The following is a 20,713-nucleotide window of genomic DNA, read 5'->3' as shown; positions in this document are numbered from 1 at the left end:
ATATTACTGTGTGTATTATTGAGAGCGACTCAAACCCAGTGTCAAATCCGTTTTATATATGCACATATGTGAGCTTATTTAGATTCTCATATAACAACAAGATCAGGCAACACCTCAGTTCAGCTGGTTGCAAAAATCACAAAACTGGCATTTCCAACGGTCATTAAATGCATCATATCCTTAATAGAGGAATCTTTTTTTCTTCCAGGATACAGATTTACAGCCAAATGGGGTTTTGGTTTAGTGTTCAGCATGGGACACAGCTGGTGGCGAATAGTTAACGCACAGATAGTTGCTTTAAACAGAGAGACTTTTTAACAGGAGGCTTGGTTTAAAACAACACGACATATTTGCTTTGGCAACAGCAGTTAGATTGCTGCACACATAACACAAGGCTCTACCTTTGTGTGCATGAGCCAAGCCATGGAGGTATTACATTAAAAATGGACATGTAATCATTAGAAGCATTAGAACAATCTTTTTAGTATCCTAACTATTAAACTTGACATCAGTTTTGTGCCACTATGTATGTTACTATAATGAAATACTTTCTCTTTCCCTCAAAATTTGCTTTTACTAGTATTATTTGAGCACAGTTCTTTAAAAATAGTGAAAGAAGTTCTCAGATTTTAAGAATAGAAATGAAGGGTAGAAGTAAGTACTCTCCCTGACCACTAGGGGGCTCCATGAGGAGTTGTCCTTGCCAAAATAAGAGACTAGGTCAAAGCATGGGGTCAAATGAACCTGCACACTGACACACAACCCGCCTTAAACTGTGTTTGAAGACCCATAGATTAAAAAACATACAGTACTGCAAAGGAAACAACATTTTTAGTCATCCAAATAAGTTGAAGTCGGCTCCTAGGAACAGAAATACACATTTTTACCTTCAACAGAATAATTTCATGTTTATTTCATTTTGTTTCACATGGATCCCATATAATAAGAATACAGAAGAATTCTGGAGAGTCTTGGATTATTTTTTTTTTCTCTGACTTATCATTATCATAAATGCTAATATGAATACATCATACACAAGAAACACAGCACTATCCAAAGGCTTAGAGAGAGTATCACAAGACATCATTCACCACTAACAACAGAGTATATTTCATTTCAGCATATTTATAAGAGCTACAATGAAGGAGAGAGAGAGAAAATAACCGAGGTGGGGTGAGGGGCCAAGAGGAAGAGAGAAAGCCAGGTGCTTTTACGCCGCCCGAATCAAAAAACCCTGATTTGTTTTGAATGAAAAGAGTGACTTCTAGGCTGTGCAACGGATCGATATACTGGATATGGGCAACAATTCATCCTGGTTAGGACTGTGGGTGGGAAAGTAGCTCCAGCCACCAGTCAAATGCTGCTAAAACATGAGGGTGGCCGGTAGATTTCAGACCCAAATAATGATTTACTATTAAACATTTATGTGTCAGCTGCTGGTTCACATTTTCAGAAGTTAATTTCCCACCCTACCAATCAGTACACATCTCTCATCATTTGGCGACGTGTTCTTGTAAATTCAAACGGAGGCCTGGCAGTAGGACAGGTGTATCTAAATCTGCAAAGATGTCATTATTGCAGCACTTACTTTGTGCTTTGAGTAGAATATAGCAGAGCTGCTGTGCGTACTGTTTATGTTGTGCAGAAACCACTAAGATGGATCGAACTTACAAGCTTCCAGACCTCGCCTCTCAGTTTTTCTTAGGGAAGCTTTATGATATAAGGATGCATGCAGGAAGTTTCCTTCAGAGAAGGAGATAAAAAAGGATTGAGGATGCAGGAGAAGTATATGGAGACGTATTGTTCAGACGGCCTCTTATTATGCGTTTACTATGGCGTAACCAAAGTCTTCAGAGTGTTATATTCTAACTACAGCTCTTGTTAGTGTGAGTATGTACGTCACTGATAACAGTGTGATAGAAACACTTGTTAAAAAACTATATGACTCTGTCTTACAACTTTCTGGACCACACAAAAGGCGATCAAAACAGGACGAGGTTCATTGACAACATTTGTTTTCGATGGTGGTACATAAAATCCAAACAGTTAAACAAACACACGTCGCTAAAACTTATTATTCACTGCCCTGATTCACGATTTTCATACTGATAGCACACTATAGCAGTTTTCAGAAACAGCACAGCAAATATGAGATGCTACCATGCTCACTAATTTTCTTAACCCTACGTAAGTTTTGATTTTCTACGTCGATTTGAAATGTTTTGTGTATCACAACAGATCGTCCTTGCTCGACAGCAATATTTGATGGAAAAATAGATATAAAAACATAAATAAAGCTCAAACAACCTACTTGAAATTCTCTTCTATACCATCTATTCATTTTTTACCACTATATAACTCTTTCTGTGCTCACTGGTACAATTATAATTCTCTTTTTTCCATATTAACCATGATATTTTTAAAAGCCTTTGCCCACATGTCTTAAATCCTCTTAGTAATGCGGGTCAAATGGAAATAAAACATGATGAGAAATTAAGAAAAATAGATGTTGACTCTGAATGAACAAACAAAACATCATTTTGTTATGACTGATTTAAGGGAAATTATGGGCAAGGGCCAAACTATGTGAGCTCCTAAACAGAACCAAAGTAAATGCAATTGAATAACTCTGTGCTCAACATTTGTTGTATAACAACTTATATGGAGTGCACAATTATTCAACTGTGTACATATAATCATATATATATCAGCATGTTAATATTTACACAGCACAGACAAATACATTCTCCCAAGTTAAAGATTACTACAATTTTTTTTCCCATAAATGTAAGTCTTTTCCGTTACAAGATTTCTCTTAAATGTTCCTCAACGAATGTTTTGGTATTTGTATTCAAGTTTTTCTCGTATAACCAAACAGACAATCCTCTGTTGTCTTCTACAGTTAAATACATCACGAGAATAAACATCATGTTACAGCAAAGACCCATATCTCCCCCATATATCCCCCCCCATACCCACACAAAATCCTGCTCCCCAGGCGTGTTTCCCACCCATGGACCCACCGGTTTCTCGCCCTCCATGCCTCCCTCCCTCCCTCCGCCTGTCAACTCACAGATACACAAACAGACACACAGAGGAGTGTGGAAATGCAGGTGGTCGTCGAGAGCCACCTTCTGAAATCACATGGTTACCCTGGGTGGAAGAGAAAAGGACAGAAGAGAGACAGAGGGGAGAAGATTGTTTAACAAACAGCAAACGTATGATCACGTTAATAACATGTTGAATGTACAAACATGGTAAAGACTCGACAAATATTGGCTCTAAATGCTGACTGACACTTTTAAAATGACTTCTGAATTTGCAGATGACCTCTCCTTCATGATAACCAGTCGTGCCAGGAGCAACAATGACACTTGGCCTGGAACATTGGCATCTTAAAGCTCCAATGAAGAACTTTCAGCTTGTGATGATTCTAGGGACAAAGTGATCACTCTTCTTCTGTGCTGAATTTGCACCGTTCACGTGTAAGTCACCTCATTCAGCTTTATTTTCATCACTCAAATGTGTCCCATGTAAATGGAAACAAAAACTATTTTGGCGGCACACAATTGATCACAACACCTACCCCCCACTAGTGGTTTCAGACACTGAAAATAGCCATATAGACAATAGTCAGTCTTCATGTGTATGGTATGGTTTGCCTTTTAGCTTATATGGCAACATCAGTATTAGCTTCTGCAACCAGCTAAAAACTCCCTACAGGAGCTTTAAGTATTTTCTAGTGAGGTGAAAAATGTACGATTAAATTAGCTCTCCCAAGGACCTGATGTTTTTTTTATGCTCTGGCTGATGTCTCATCTTTCCTTCTTGTTCCATCCTTCCTGATTCAGGCCAATCACAACTGCTAATCTAAAGAAGGGGCGGGGTTTGAAAGCTGTTTTGGCACCTTTGTTAGCCAAGGATGTCATGAGTTGCTTTTGGTTGTATTTCACTTGTTTTTCATTCCCCTTGTCATCCCCTGTTTAATTTGTAATTTTTACCCTTTGTCTCATGTCTTGTGTTCTTGTTTTTCTTGTGTGTATTGTCACTTGTGTTTCTTAGTTTTGTCTATAGTGTCTCCTGTTTTATTTTGTAGTCCTTATGTATCGGGCATTGTTTTACTTCCTGCCCTTGTTGTGTTTCCCTCCACTTTGATTGCACTACATTAGTTTCACCTGTGTTCTGTGTCCACACCTGTTGCTCGTTACCCAGTGTGTTTATAATCTCTGTGTTTCCATGCTTGTGGGTTGGATCATTGGATCTTCACATAAGCTCCCTGTGGTTCCCTTGTGTTTTCAATTTGACTGTTTTTGGATTTTGGCTTGCTTGGATAATTTAACTAAGTAAATCTTCACCGTCTGAACGTGGGTCCTCCTCCCTTTATTTGACTACAAGTGACAGCAGAGCACTAAATGAAATGGAATTTTGATTGACTTAATGTACAAATGGCAAATGCTCTTATAACAAATGTATCTGTATAATGTTGAAATAGAAAATATGTGAATTGCATTATTTAAACTATCTAACTAGCCTGTCCACCTACTGCTACATCATGTTTTGGCATGATTTGTTTGCAAGGCATTTTGGTCTGTGCCTGTTAATAACACCTTTTGGAAATGGGAAAACACATAGGTTCTTGTCTGCTGATTGCACACTAATGAACTACTTCTGTGAAATCTGTTTCTACAAAATACGAAGGGAAAATTTAAGGGTTTGCACTCAAAAAACAACGTCTAACCAGGTTTAGTACCAGGTTGGTTGAAATACAAAACATTCCCATTTATAGCTGAAATAGGTGGATCGTAACAGAAGACACTTTTTAGATCACTGCTGGCATTCAGTGTAGAGAGAGGATTAAAATAGTAAACAGAAACCAGTGATGCTTGAGGCTCGCGCTACACATTTCTAAATCTTTGAGGACTGAGTGCTGTTGGAGCTGATGAGGTGGAGCACTCTACAGCCTCCGAGCACTTCAACGAAAACCTCTTTCACACAGAGTTTTTGGACTGTAACAGGGTTGCTTGGGAGTTCAAAAACAGGTGAGTTCATCTAGATGAAGTTCACACAGCTCTATCCCAATGACATGATGACGCAACAGAGCCATGCTCCTGTCACGTTTTTTACTGAACATGCTGTGACAACTGACAACTGTTGTTTTCATCCTTGAGGGGGTGAGTCATATTTCTCCTGGAAAATCTAAATAAGGGTCTGTTTTTAAATGAATTATCCCATTTCCTAAAGTCTTAAAAGAGATCATAGTTTTTAGTCACTATAGTTGTTCCTACAGTCTCTACTAGTCTTTGAGACTCACTTTGATTTGGTTTAGACTGCTTATACTCATTAAGACCTCTGCATCTTTCATTGAAATACAAAGACTACTATGGAGAGGTAGGATATAAAGAGTGACAAAGTATCATTTGTTATATACATGTGGTGTTTTTAAAGGGAGAGTTGTTGTAGTAGGGTTGTATGAGGTACTTTAAATAGTAACTTACTATACAACTCATTTTTTATTTATTTTATATTGTTTTTATTACTATTGTTGCATATAGTGTGCTCTTAACCATAGGATTGTGGGGTTGGTTAGGGGTTGGTGGTGGGATCTTTTCTTAATTTATTCTATTTTAGGTTGTCTTTATGTACAGCACTTTGTGTTACAATGTCATTGTATGAAAAGCGCTTTTTAAATCAAGTCTGATTGATCGATTGAGAGTAAGTGTATTACCTCAGGAGATCTCAGTCAGCTCGGCCCCTTAGTCGAGAACTGGCGTGGAGGCTCGGCTATCAACGGCTGCAGACAGGGTCAACTCTACCACGTAATATAACTCATTAAGAAAAACTTCTTCCTAAAAGCTAATGGTGGCATAAGTGAACAAGCTATTTGGACATTTTTCAGTGCTTTATCGTCATAAACCCTAAATATTTGTGGACACGAGGACACCTTTTAATAAGTGAGAGTTTACAGAGGAAGAACAAGTCTCAGGGGAGAGAGGGGAGAAACTTGTCCCAAGTTACCTTAGTCCCAAGTTACCGGTTAGTGCAGGTGTGTAAACTGTGAGCCCATACAAGAACTGAGGGAAGCTACTGCTGTCACCAGTGGGACTTGGTAACAACAGTACACACATCTGTGACTCTCATAAGGCTGCAGTCAAAAAGCCAAATAGTGTACACTTACACTGACATCAGTGTTTGGGTCAGATTTCTTAAAATGAGCTAAATGATGTGGTACAGCTGATCCTGTTTGTAAGGGTTGATAGCTTCAGTTCTAGTTCTTCAGCTGCTTTCTCGACAAAAGAGTCGAGCTGACGGCATCCACACTTACTTTTGACAAGCACCTCTTACACCACACCATCAGAAACAAAAACTAATGCTGTTTGTTGTTGATGTGCAGCTGATTGGAGGGATACTAGTAAAGTTATAGTCTTAAAGCAGAAGGTTCAGGCTATCTCCTGCTGTGTTCTACTGAAAGTGAGAAAACTAAAGTAATGATAAATTAAAAATGATTAACTAAATATAGCGTAATAGATTTTGTAAGAATTACAGTAGGGGAACTTTGCTCAGACCACAAGAAACCACAGGGATTGGCTTCAACTGGACCAAACTATTAGTATTCAGGTTGTGCTGATATAAAGCAGAATTCTTTCTATATGTCTTGAATACGACTATAATAACAATTTATCCTTTAGTATGCCTATTATTAGCTATGTGATCTTTTTAACCTGTTTACACTCACCATCCTGCAGCTGTGCTTCGGATGAACAGGCTCACATTTGATTGGAGAAGGAGGTGGGCTGCTGCTGCTGCTGCTGCTGCTGCTCATAGCCCTGGCTGTAACCTCCGTCCTCAGTGTAGCCTCCCTGCTGGCCGTACTCTGGCTGGTAACCTCCCTGGGAGCCGGCGTAGGGATCCTGCTGACCGTATCCTGCCTGGCCAAAGGAATCGGGGGCAGGCTGCTTTTCCTGTGATGCGACGTATGTTCCAGCGAAGGCAGCCATCCAGCCGGTCTCCTTGAAGACGAACCACAGGTTTCCTATCCACAGGATCACGTTGATGAAGCCAAAAGCCTGTGAAGATAAGTTTGTTTTATGAATTAAGTGTTTCCATTCTCATTATCAACACATTGTATTTGTTTCCTTTCATTCAGTGTGAAACATTTAAGACATACCACAGAGGTGTTGAGTCCGGAGACCTTGGGGTCGTAGACCTCACGGCAGCGATTCTCCTGTTCATCACAGGCTGAGATGAGAGTGATGACCCTCTCTGGATCAGTGGCTGTTTTCACATCTGACAAACCTTTAGCCCAAGCACATGAGGACACCAGCCACATGAAGGAAAATACCGCCGTTACCACAAAGTCCTGGGAATCGAAAAGACAGTATCTCACTTTTAATACCAAACAATCAGCAACTGAGTATCAATTCTAGGGGAGTTGGATATAAAGAATTTAAAAAGCATAAATGAAACTCACGATCTGAGGCCCCTTGCAGTTTTCACGGTACTTCTCAACAATGAAACAGTATACAGAGAGGGCTGCCATGGAGTAGAGGAAGGAAAAGACAGCGATGGTGACAAAGAACTCGGATGAGGAAGAGTAGTCTCCAACCAGGAATAGACGCTCAGGGATCCCTCCCTTACAGGTGGGGGCATCAAAGTAAACCTGATGGAGCCTGAGAACAAAAAACACACACAGAGAAAGAGAGAGAGAGAACGAGAGAGAGAACAAGAGAGAGAGAGATATTAATGAAAAGTTCAAAAAAGGAGACCGAGAAGTGAGATGGTGATGAAAGTCTCGTGTGTGAAACATTTTGTAGTTTCACTCTTTTCTATTTTTAGTGTTTTCATTCAGAATTGTAGAGGAGATATGAAACCTGAAAGACGCACTTCTTCACTCTCTTTCCAGGAGTCCAAGAAGAAGAGTGGAACTGCAGCAGTGTGTAGCAGTATTACCCAAGCTAAATTCCTCAGTGGGGGTGATAAATGATGTCTAATCTTATCCCTCACATCTATCAATTAATTATGAAGCTTCATCCAGGGTACATTAGCTTAGCTCAGCATCCAGACCTGGTAAAAAGGGAAACAGCTAGCCTTGCTGTGTTCACAGGTAATAAAATCTACAGCACCTTAGAGGCACCTTATTTCAAAACTTATATGTAACCACAGGGAGCTCTGTCAAAGGTTTAGTCCTGACATTAAATCCTTTTTAAAGGCATTCAACCTATCCTGTTAGCCAGTTTTTGGTCCTTATTCTTTTAAAGGCCTTTTTTAAAAACGTATAAATGGAGTCTGTTTTCCTGTGTTTCCAGCTTACAGACCATGCTAAGCTAATCATCGACTTGCTGTAGCTTCCAATCAGTCTTCTCATCTAATCCTAAGCCAGGTAGAGAGTCTGTGTGGAGTGTGGTGCCCTGAAATGTTGCACTGCTGCTTCAAACAAGAACAAATGTTCTTGTTTGGGAAAATGGATCCCTTGGAAATTAGTTAATGAAGTTGTTACCTATGCTAATGTTCGTATAGATGTAATAATAATAATGATACATTTTATTTCAAGGCGCCTTTCTCGGCACTCAGGGACACCACACAGATATATATATATTTATACATACACAAATTTACGTATAAAAGGAAACAAAATCAAAATCAATGAAAACAATATAAACTGACAAAGTGGTAAGAAAATAGAAACAATAAAAAGTGACAGTGCAATTGGCGTCAGACGGAGTAAGCAGTTTTAAACAGATGTGTGATTTGAATTATATAGGCACGTATCACCCAGCTGGGTTAACTACTTGATTTGAATCAGTCATTCTGTTGATAAAGTGACAAAAACATTACTTTTCAGTGGCATCGGTAGACAACATGGGGGATATTTTTAATATCACTCTTAATTTATTTGAACAGCACAAAACTTTATACTGGTGGTTAATGGTAGACCAGTCACCAGCAGAGAAAAGGAGACACAAGGTGCTAAACATTCAGAGACTAGAAAAAGATGTTAAAACAAAAACACAAAAGGGGCTGGGTGAAAGAAACATTGACCGAATTGAAGAAAACAGCTGCAAACCAAACACAAACCTCAACACTGTTTTTTTTGGGGGGGGTTTTTGGGAGATTTACAGGACTGGTTGAGTGGGAAGAAAATGCCAACAGACTTTAAAAGCTACAGGGAGGAGGACCTTACATACACATACAGGTGCTGATGTTATTTTCTGCATCTGTTAAGAATGCTGGCAGGTTACACTAATGTGTGGACTTTACCCCGAATGAAAATGTTCAGTTTAATGTGATTTATAGTGTGATCTTGGTAGCCAGGTCATAAACAAAATATTGTTTAGTGAACTGGTGATTATGCAAAGCATCCCGTCAGGGTGAGACAGACCGCTCTGCCTCCTCCCGAGTGATTTCTTCTGTGTTTTTAAGATCATATCGTTGCATTTTTCCATTCCCACTCCAGTAATTCTAGTGATGTACATACCTGAAGGGATATTCGAATTCTACTTCTATGCCTAGGTCACTCTCCGACCGGTTTTTACACTCCACGCTCATCTTGAACATGCCGGAGTAACTGCCACATGTCGAGAAGGCGAAGATTGCAAAGATCTGCAGAGGAAAGAAACAGAGACGGTTATATTCTGTGACCTTTGAAGATCTGACTGATAAACTCTGAAAGAGAAAGCAATTATCTAAACACATTAAACATTTTTGTTCAGATAATGTAACCATGACAACGAAGAGCACCGGTGTAAAAACAGGTGGCAGCTCAATTCACACTTCCAACTGAGCTTTTATCAGCTGTAGCTGCTGAGAAATGCATGGAATGTAAATCAATGCAGTGTTTTCACCAGGTTACGCAGCAAGGGCTCCACTTGTTGCCATCGTTACCATTATCATCTATAAATGCTGCTTTCTGATGTTTCCTGGTATGTTTAGTGTATTAAGTCGTGATTGTGTAATACTTTAGGGTCTTTAACTTCAGGTGCACACAGCTCAGTCTTGTTCTGCAGCTCACACTTCCAGTCACGTCAGGGGCACAAACAGACATGCGTGGAGATAATCTCACGCTCTGCCTCTCTCACACAAACACACACACAACAGATTAGACAAGGGTGACTATTTTTACCACACCCTCCCTACGCTGCCGGCCAGATCCGATTGGACGGACAATCCAACTATTAATCTGTCCGAGGTGCTCCACCATCTGCCACCACAAAGCTACTGCAAAGCCAGTCACAACACCCACACACGGCCACGCCCACACACGTGAGCTCGTAGTACCGTCTATCCACTGCAGGCATCAACACACTAAACTATTTACAGTAATCTTGTTGCTGATGTGAGTCTGAGGCTCGTTTGTTGGATTTACACACACCTGAATCGAGCCTCCTTGTGTTCGCTTTACTCATCCATATCAGTTACTGCTGAATTTATTTTCTGGTGTGTTCTTCCAGCTTCTCAAACACCCCGCCTTCCTTTTGTTGGCTAATTAACAGGTTTCAATGACACAATACAAATGGCTGTGGGAGTGAGGAATGTGGCAGCATTACTGTGTGAGGGAGGAAGGAGGCTTCTGTTAACAACTGTTTATTATATATTTAAAGTGAAGGGGAAAAAAATTAGCCATCTGCAGTGGAGCTGAGTTCAAAATTGAAATATGAACATTTTCTGATGCAATCTGAATGTTGAGTGAAGATCTAATCTTGCACGTCTTGACATTCTGCATCTGAATCTGTGTGCAAGAACCAGAAGATAAAATAATGTAAATCTCCTATAATCACTTTGCACTACTGTACTGTATAGTCTAATGTATACCATAACCATAGTCATAGCCTGTTCAAAGCCTGTACATACCTGTAGCAATAGTCACTCATGTAGATACATATTATATCATATTTATTCATCATTCATAACTCTGTGTATTCTGTATCATTTATCTAATTTACTGCTAAAGCACTTCTGGTTAGATGCAATCTATATTTCATTGCTTGTACCTGTGACATGCCCAATGAATCTAATAGCACTCTACACACACGTGGACAGAACTGTTATTTGTTATCAATCAAATTAATTTTATTATAAGTTTTGTTTTAAAGATGATAAGACATGTCTGCAAAATATAATTCTTGATTTATAAAGTGCTTTTCCTGTAAACCCCAGAACAGAATAACAGGATGTAAGGCTGCAGCAGCTATGCAATTAATCAATACCTACAGCATGTGCAATATATATAACAGCTGCAGTGTTGGCACAATCCTCAACACATAGGATGCATATTGTGGCTTATTTTACCCTAAAAGATATGAGTAATCCTTTCCTTTCTGTTTACTGCCTCGTTGCACCACTAACCAATATTTTTAAAAGACAGTTAAATAGTTTTAGAGCTCCCAGAGTCCATATTGTGCTTCCATTATTCCCTTGAGACTGTAAGAGGTTAACATTTCATGAGAGGGATCAATATGGAAGCCAAAAACATGCTGTGCAGCAGCTGCACACTGGATGTTGTTTTCTTCATTTTTAAAGGCATTTTGGAGAAAAAGGAAACACTAATATTGCTGCATTCCCTCGTTAAGAGTAGTCTCAGCAAAAAATCACCCTGTGCCCAAACTGAGTAATTTAAAACTGACACAGTGATATGAGTAAAAAGACATGGATAGTACTGGCTTTAGAGATCAATTAGGGTAGCAAAGTCTTAACAGGTAGATAACTGTGTGTATTTAAGATTGCTTTTAGCCTCTAAGCTTCCTTTTTCACTCATAGTAGTTAAAATACTAGCAATACCACAGCTAAAAAGCTAATTCAAAGCAAGTAAAATGCTAACTTTATTAAGTATCCATCTCAGACTAGTCTGCTGATACGCTACAAGCTCTTTGATATTATTGAGTTATGAGTATTGTAACTCAGAGGTACAATAAACAAAAATGCTTGCATAAACAAACCTACTATGTCCTCTAATAAACATAATAATAATAGTTTAAGTATATTCTTGAATGTTGCAGTACAGTCAAATTTAGAATTTTAGCAACAACTTTGATTCACATTTTTGCCCCAATACTTGTAATGGGAGTTCTAGCATGCTAATTTTGAACAGATATAAAATGGACTCCTTTCATCTTCTTAGTTCAGTGAGGTAGCATGCTAGAATTTTCTTATTAGAGCTAGTGCTGGTGCTTATTTTTCAAGGTGTTTTATTGTATCACAAAAATCATCTGCTTACCAAAGCTATTATTACAATTCATTCTGGCTACCAAATTAAAAGGATAACCTAGCCAATAGTTGTTTAGATATTACATTAAAATTCATAAATGAAATTTGGAACAAGTGGATTCAATTTATAACCCCAGTGCGAGCAGATTTTGTATGACTCCACCAACAAGGTATTAACCCTCCCCTTCCTTAGAGAATAAAACATAAATGTAAGCTCCTCTTGTTCTCTTGTAAATAGTTATATATCTGATGGTTTGTGTAGTAAAATGAGTGTTGATTACTGACTGAAGAGGTGAGGATTAATGTATATGTATGTGTTTAAATGTCAAGAGTATAAATGGATGCATTCACCTGGAAAGATGGAGGACAGAAACATTTCAGCACTGAGTGGCTATCTAGACATACTATTTCTCTCTATGCATACGCATATAAAAGACTGGAAAAGGATGAATACAATTATCGAAGTGTTGTAAATTTTGTATTGTTACCCTTTCCAAATAAAAATGCAATTAAAAAATAAATAAATAAATTCATGAATGCTAATCTAATGGTAACACTGGATGAGCTCATGAATATTACAACGCCAATTCAATATTCTCTGGGATAATTTAGTCTGAACCAGAGCGGCAAACAAACTGAGATTCCTCATCCCTCATGCTACTAGCTGAAAACAAGTAGTGAGTAGACAACATTTAGATTGGTGGCGCCATACCACAATCAAGAGCGGTACTTTCATGGAGATAGATGAGCTGAAGGAGAAGTGATGAAGGGGGGATGAGATGGAGGGCCAGTGAGACTGAAAAGAAACGGTGTTACACCAAGTGTTAGGTGCCATGGTAACTCTGCTGGCAGCATGGCTCAGTGAGGAGGCAGAGGCTGGTTTCCAGCCCCCCTGGCATGCTGGACGGTTTGTCAGCTCTTCTGTGCTGTGAAGATACACAATCGTACACACTGAGACACAAACGATCTGTCTGCTACTGATTTTCTCACACCGCCTGTCTGTCTTCGTCTGTGTGTCCCTGTAAGAACTGAAGAAAAGTACCAACTGTAGAGCCTGACTTGGATTCTTGATGATTGCACATGTACAAAAAACATTAAAAGGATATTATTAATTAATTAATTATTATGATGTATACCAATATATTTGCAATAAGCTATAATCCTCTATGATACAGGCACAGATCAGTTACATTGCTCTTGTAAAAATCCTGCAATTGCATAAAAAAATTACAAATGTGTCTATTTCATGGCAGATATTGAGGTTGAACAGCCAAAAGCACAAAAGCACAGACATAAAGAGTATCTGTGTAATCCTTTACCAGAGGCCCTGGAGTATTAACCCCAGAGTCACCACTGTCTGAACAGCAGAATCCCCACAGCTCCAACAAAATCAGCAGCCTGTAATAACACATCAGGGAGTACGCTACAGCGAATAAGGCTCTTACTCCATGTTCTCTCACACAGCCTTTTTATGTTTGCAGGGAATGAGTCAGAGAGTGAAATGTGAATGCAAATGAAATTCAACACAACAGTGAGATCCTGCACAGTTGTAGAGGCAGGGGGGGAGAGACTGTTTCAGGACTTAAGGGTTGGGCTCCACATCAGCTTTATTTGGGAACTCACTGTCTTCTAACATCCATCAAATATAGGCCTTGTCAGCACTCTTCCCCAGAGACAGAGGAGAGAGAGAGGGAGAGTGAGAGAGAGCGAGAGAGAGAGAGAGAGAGAGAGAGAGAGAGAGAGAGAGAGAGAGAGAGAGAGAGAGAGAGAGAGAGAGAGAGAGGGTGGAGAAGTGGGCAAACATGAGTCACACATACAGATCGCTGGTGAAATCAGTCAAAAATGGTTCTCAGAAGCTTTCACAACAAATTTTCATCATCCAGGGCCAGATTTTTAAAAATCACAAGATTACACCTCCTCTTCCCACACACTCGAACGCTTCCAACTGACTGAATCAATTTTCTCTCATCCATGTTATTCATATTTATGAATATGAACACTGCAGGCAAAATTTTTCTCTGTGTTTCCTTCAAAGCAAACTAGTACTTTTCTTCTGGCTCCAACAAAAAGCCAAGAAAAGGTTTGATTCTGTCAAACTGAAGCATCACTTTCACTGCTGCTTGTTTCCACAGAGAAAAAAGGGGGCTGGCTCGTCTCTACCCTCCCAAAACCTGTGTGTTGCTGCTCGTGCATGCCCATATTAATCCAGAAAAAGCAGCAGCAGCAGCTCCTCCCCCCAGTCTGACGCCGAGGCACGCAGGCACGCACTGACAGATGATTCATGGGCCCTGGCCTCCCGAGCGGGCCTCCTGATTGGTGGTTGAGCTCGCTGTGACCCAGGGAGGCAGCGATGAGGTGCTGGCACACTCACAGCTCCAGGGAAGGACTACAGAGTCATGCAGCACACTCATGCTTCTGACTGCTCGCTGGCATATCTGCAGAGCCCATTACAGTGTGGGACTCCGTTAGAGCTGCTTTTGGCACGCACGTTTGCATCTGGGTTGTGTTAAAATGTATTTTCAAACTGAGGATCAGAGGTGTACCAAAAAATATGGCTGCCAATGCATAGCTAAAACAACCCCCTCCCCCTTTCCCTCCTGATCTACTCCTCCTTCTAAATATGCATCTTATTATTTTGCATCAGGAATGTAGAGATAACAGTTTATGCTGCAACCAACACGAAATATAGTTTAATCTGCCCATTGTTTCTTGTTTAATTGACTTGCTTTGTCCAATAAATGTCAGCAAATTGGGGGGAAAATCCTGTTATCATCTACTACATCCCAAGGTGACCTCTTCAGCAAGCTTATTTGGATAGGGCAGTGGTCAAAACAAGAATATATATTAACTTCAAAATGATTTATGGGAATAAAAGCACACATTTTAAACTAATATTTGATCATGAAGACAAGAATATCTTTCACTTTTGCTTGAAAAAGTACTGAAATGAAGCTTCAGTGATTCAGAAGGTTGCCTATTTTCTCGTGTCTTCAGTCGATATGCACTTTGTCAATAACCATTGGTTCCCATCTCCAGATACAGCAACCACAAACCAGAACCAGTCAGAACCAGCTCACTGCACACATGCAGGGTCAAACATATTATAACATACGATATCACACATGTTAGAGGCCCCCAGCTAGCTGCAGGGTCTGACTGTGTAATTAGAAGCACTCTTCCCACCACACAGCGGAGCCCCAGCTGTAGAGACACCACTGCTCAGCCTGCAGCCTCGTCACTGTCAGCACACTGCTGCTGACAGAGGACAAACAGTGTGTATGACAACATGTTAAATTAGGATATCTGCGACTGGAGGAGCACATCCTCAATGTATGAGCTTCCATCAACATCTTTAAATACTCAGTGTTAAGAAAGGTTTATGGTTTGAGAGCTCACAGTGTCCATACTGTGCTTTCATTAACCCTACAATGCAGAGTGTGAATAATTCTAACAGCTGTTTTCATTTTACACTGATCTGCAGATTATGCGACCAATCCTGTGGGGAAGTTGTGAATAATGCCTCTTAAACTTATGAAAGCTTATAAGGTGATGTGGTTTTCTAATGTGTTTTGATTATAGACAGTGTACAAACATATATGGTATTCAATACCATCTTTTAAGGATAACTTCTAATAGTATACAAAGAAAAGCAAAAATATCTCTCTCTTTAACCCTCCTGTTATGTTTGTTTCTCTGGAACAGCAATAGTGTTCCTGGGTCAATTTGACCCGGGGCATATCCAATTATCCCAAAGTGTCAGAACCCAAAAAAATCCCAATCGGATTTTTTAAATCTAATTTTTAACTCCATTACTAACCATTTAAATCAATATTTAGTCCATTGGTGTTCTTCAATTCTCACAGATCATGGTTCAATGAGGATATCTCACTCATTTTTCATTAAAATGTATGTTAAAACTTTTTTAAATGTACATTGGAAAGCCCTAAATATAAATACAATAGTTTTACATGACATAGATTTTTATTTACTTTATTTTACTTGAAGTGATGTTGATAAATTATCTCGACACCTCTTCTGTCACATGCTGCCCAGATGTTTATGCTGCATTTAGCTGGTTTGGAATACATATGTTGCCTATAATAGACTCTAAAAAGGGTCAATTTGACCCGCAACATAACAGGAGGGTTAAGCTGCAGAAATGTCACAATTCTTAGGCTACTTTTTTTTCTAAATGTTGTTGTTACATTTTCTATACTATTGTTTAATCCATAAATTCTATGCATTGTCAAACACTTCTTGTTCCCTACATAACAATAAAGCCTTTGAATTAAAAAACTGAAATCAAACTAAATCAAATAATCCCTTAGTTAAAAGTATTCTTGCACTTCACCTTTTAGGCCCTAACCCCATGGATGAAGAGTTTTCTGGCTCCATCATGTGGTGGAACACACTGAGCACATATAAAGGCAGATGTAATAAACTGCACTGGTATACAGAGGTCACGTCCTCTTAGAAGGATTTGACAAAATGTCATTATATTCCTCGGTGAGCTGACATCTAGTGTTACTACAGCAGTGACGTAACACTACATGATGGTGTCTCCTGCATCGGGCCTGCTGGAGCAGCATCACCATCAGGATACTCCTCTGTACTAATCTCAGGCTGTGTTTGGTTACATTACAGGGAGCAATGATATCAAACAATATGGATTTACTATTAAAATATATGAGTTACAGGAAAATCCTGTGAGATAAGGTCTAACTGGGAAGCTTTTTCTTCCCTAAGAGTGTAGAGTCCCATCTTTTATTAAGCCTCATGCAGCTTTATGACCTCTGTGTGGCAAAGGATCATAAATCTGTCAGTGAAAGACACAGCTACATTATTGACTGCAAATAAGCTGAAAGTGGTCTATCTGCAGTAATATTGAAGATTTTTTTTAAATTGATTAATTTTTTGTATTTTTGCAAGCATCAATGAAAACATAAAATAGTGCACTTACCCATTGTAGAATTTTTATAAATCCCAGAGGTTGTTTGATTATTGTGAACTGCCCTTGGGCCACCAACTGCAAAAAGAAAAAGTCAACAATTAGTTCATTTTTTAAAATATTTTCTGACTTGTGAGGTTATCTGTCCTCTCTCATTACATCAGGCCCAATGATAATGGTTTTATGATGATGCTGATTAAAAACCTCATTATACCTCAGTCTCATGTACAGCCTGCAGGCCTTACAGGTTTGGTGCTGGCACCTGCAGGTGTTTGTTACAAAGCAAATGTATGCCAGTGAAGAAAGTGACTCACAGCTGGTTTCTTTATGAACCTGTGAGATGCTGTACAACTAAAGGAGAGTCATTCTGGTGTTTACTTTGAAGGCCAAGACGTGCGTGTGTGTGTGTGTGAGAGAGAGAGAGAGAGAGAGAGAGAGAGAGAGAGAGAGAGAGAGAGAGAGAGAGAGAGAGAGATGTGAAAGAAAGAGAGACAGAGAGAGAGAGGGAGAGAGAAAGAGAGAGAGAGCTCCTGCCAGCATTACAATTAGACAAAGCTGATTAACTGTCTGTTTTCTCTGCTCTCTCTCGCTGCACACTTCACAGCACTCATTTTTTTTGTTCTATATCACAAAATCTCGCGAAATCTTTCTAATTGACGAGATAAAATGAAAGGTGGGGGGAGCATTTGTTCGCAGGTGAATGCGACACCGCAAAGAAGGCGGTGTGTCCCTGTGTGCATCAATAAATGGCCGCACTGGAATCAGCAGCAGTGATGCTTCATTGTTTCTTCTTGAAGAGACAAACATCAATGTTAAGCATAATGACGCATACACTGATAGTTCTCCTGAGCAGTCTGGCAGAGTTTTATTTTCTGGTAATGTCTCCTTTTTTATTGGCTCTGTCACAAAAACCTCACAGCTATTAGGGAGACGAGCTGTCCGCGGAGATGCAGGAGCCCGTCCTCGCCGTGTCTCAGGCCTGTACTGCGGCTCTGAAAATCACCGGGGGCCTCAGAAATTAATCACATTCCTGTTTTGTTATCTTAGCAACAGCGGGCTAATTGAGACGCGAGCGAGCTAAATCAATTAGCAGAATCCCTGGAGATAATAGGCTCCATCCTCTCCTTCCTTTTTGCTAAATGTCATTGCTGCAGAGCTCTCTGGACATCCTACACATTTCTGGGCTGTCAGCGGCCCGCTCCATCACATCGACTGCTGCAGCAGTGATGGACAAAATGTCCAATTACAACGCGCCCTGTCGTGCCTTCACACAGGGTAATTTTTTTGATGAATGCATAAGTCACTATTTCAAATCCAAGGGATGGAAAGCTGCGTTAAAACCGCACGGTCGAGATATTCATGAGAAAAAAACATCTTTGATTTAAGGGCACGACATAGAAAATGAGTCAAATTAAATTAACCTTAGCAGCCGACATTTAATACATGAAATAGATGATTTTCCTCCAAAAGCCTTACCTGGTTTACAACGTCCATCTTGGGCGCTTACTCGCTGATAAGAGGATCAGAGGGGCGGAGGGAGGGAGGGAGGCGTCTCATCTGGAAGAGACCAGAGAAGAGGAGGGGGGAGGACGACCAGGAGGGAAGAGCTTGGACTGCGTCACTAGCTGAGAATGGACGTTTGAAGCGTCGTGACGTCAGATAACGTAGTAGAGACGGGTAAAAGTCGTGTGTCCAATCACGGTGCAGCTTTATTCTGAAGCAGCTGAGGTTGCCTGGCGGGTTGTAATGCATAGGGGAGCGCATGGAGACTGTTCATGCTTTAGTAGACAGAAGGAGCGAGGAAGAGGGGGTATAAAAAGGTCAAGGAAGGAAGAAGGTGAGTTTCTGCTGATTATCAGGTGCATCTCTAGGAATTCTGGGCCCCATGAAAAGATATCACAATGTTCAATTAGTATGGGCACACATGCATTGTGCTCATGATCCATTAAAAGCTTTAAAGAACCATACCTTTGTGCAAAATCCTGAGCATTGGGGATCAATAACAGCAAACAGAAATCACCAAACATTTCATACATCAACAAGAAGAAAGAAAGGGAGGGGATTAATAAAGTACCTTTCTTTCTTTCTTTCTTTCAAAATTCTATTTTTTCACTCATGCTATTTTTGGACCTGCTACACATACAGTTTTTTTGGTATATACATATAAATGCACACAAATGCATTGAACATGCTTAGGGAGAGATGTCAGGGTGAGGATACTGCCGTCAACCAGCGCACCCCGAGCAGTTGGGGGTTCGATGCCTTGCTCAGGGGCACCTCAGCAGTGCCCAGGCAAGTGAACCAGCACCTCTCCAGCAACCAGTGCACTTGCCAAGCTTCGTCCATGCTGGGACTCGAGCAGGCGAACCCTTCGGTTCCCAAGCCAAGTCCCTATGGACTGAGCTACTGCCGCCCCCAAGCAGGAAGGTTTGCTGTTTAAAAAGTGACAAGATAATGAATAATTAGAGTACTTTTTTGAAAATAGATTAAATAGATAATGGATGTAATCAGGGGCGATTTTAGGATTGGATGGTTCGGGGTGCTGAGCACCAAGAGAGCTGCTCAGCCGGGCAAGATACATTTCACTGTTTTGTACATTTTAATTCAATTTCATTCCCACATTTGTGAAAGAAAAGTATAACACTTGTTGGGAAAGTCTGTGACTAAACCATCAAATCTGATAAAGGTTATTTAAATGTTGAGCCACAGCAAAAGAGAAATGGATTGGAGTCATGGTAATCCTAATTTCTGGGGAAAGACAACTCATTTTGATACAGCAGCTCCTCAACGTATACATAAACAGTATGCTTCTGGAGTAAACCAGCCCCCTATAATAAGTACCAAAAATACAAAAAATTGACATTGGAGTTATTTTTTGGACTTTCATTTGAAATGCAATGCACAACATGTAAACACATTAACAGAATGTTTTTCTCTGCCTTTTCCTTCTTGTCTGTATTATATAATTTGATAAGTTTTGCGTGCCACTATTCTCTGTTTGCTGGTTCTTTCTGATCTTGCACTCTCTCCTCTCCTTCCCATTTTTTAATATCTTCCTCCTTTGACTGACAATAATGTACAAATAGAGGGACCTTTGTTGCCAAATGAGATGGAAAACTTGCTCTCATCAGAAAAGAGGACTTTGAACCACTGGGGAACAGTCCAGTCTTTCTTTTCTCTAGCCCAGCTAAGGCGCCTCTGGCGTTGCTTGTTCATGAGGAGCGGCTTGACAAGAGGAATTTGACATTTGAAGCCCATGTCCAGCATCCGCCTGCTTGTCGTTTCTCTTGAAGCAGCAACTCCAGCCTGAGTCCACTCCTTGTAAAGTTCCCCCACACTTTTGAATGGCCGTTTCCTGACCATCTTCTGCAGGCTGCGGTCATCCCTCCAGCTTGTACACCATTTTCTTCCACACTTCTGCCTTACACTTAACTGTCCATTAATGTGCTTTGAGACAGCACTCTGAGAACACGCAGCTTCTTTTGCTATCACTTTTTGTGTCTTACCCACCTTGTGCATGGAGTCATTGATGGTTTTCTGCACAACTGTCAGATCAGCAGTCTTCCC

At 40.1% G+C, this 20,713-nt stretch overlaps 1 protein-coding gene across 2 annotated transcripts; it reads right to left on the bottom strand.

The window, feature by feature from the left end:
- Positions 1-812: 812 nt before the first annotated feature.
- Positions 813-18,724, bottom strand: sypb (synaptophysin b). 2 transcript variants are annotated; one of them, XM_034695119.1, is made up of 7 exons: positions 18,623-18,724; positions 17,159-17,224; positions 9,473-9,597; positions 7,469-7,667; positions 7,166-7,357; positions 6,734-7,064; positions 813-3,153 (listed from the first exon to the last, which is right to left on the bottom strand). In XM_034695119.1, the coding sequence occupies exons 1-6, from the start codon at positions 18,638-18,640 to the stop codon at positions 6,765-6,767; spliced, it is 900 nt and encodes a 299-aa protein (XP_034551010.1). In that variant the 5' UTR covers positions 18,641-18,724; the 3' UTR covers positions 813-3,153; positions 6,734-6,764. The 2 variants fall into 2 exon arrangements, with proteins under 2 accessions (XP_034551010.1, XP_034551009.1); XM_034695118.1 differs by lacking the exons at positions 17,159-17,224; positions 18,623-18,724 and having other exon boundaries at positions 9,473-9,690.
- Between the last annotated feature and the right edge of the window lie 1,989 nt (positions 18,725-20,713).

The sequence above is a fragment of the Notolabrus celidotus genome, chromosome 11, assembly GCF_009762535.1.
Source record: "Notolabrus celidotus isolate fNotCel1 chromosome 11, fNotCel1.pri, whole genome shotgun sequence".
Lineage (NCBI taxonomy): Eukaryota > Metazoa > Chordata > Actinopteri > Labriformes > Labridae > Notolabrus > Notolabrus celidotus.
This window is presented reverse-complemented; position numbering and strand designations above follow the sequence as displayed.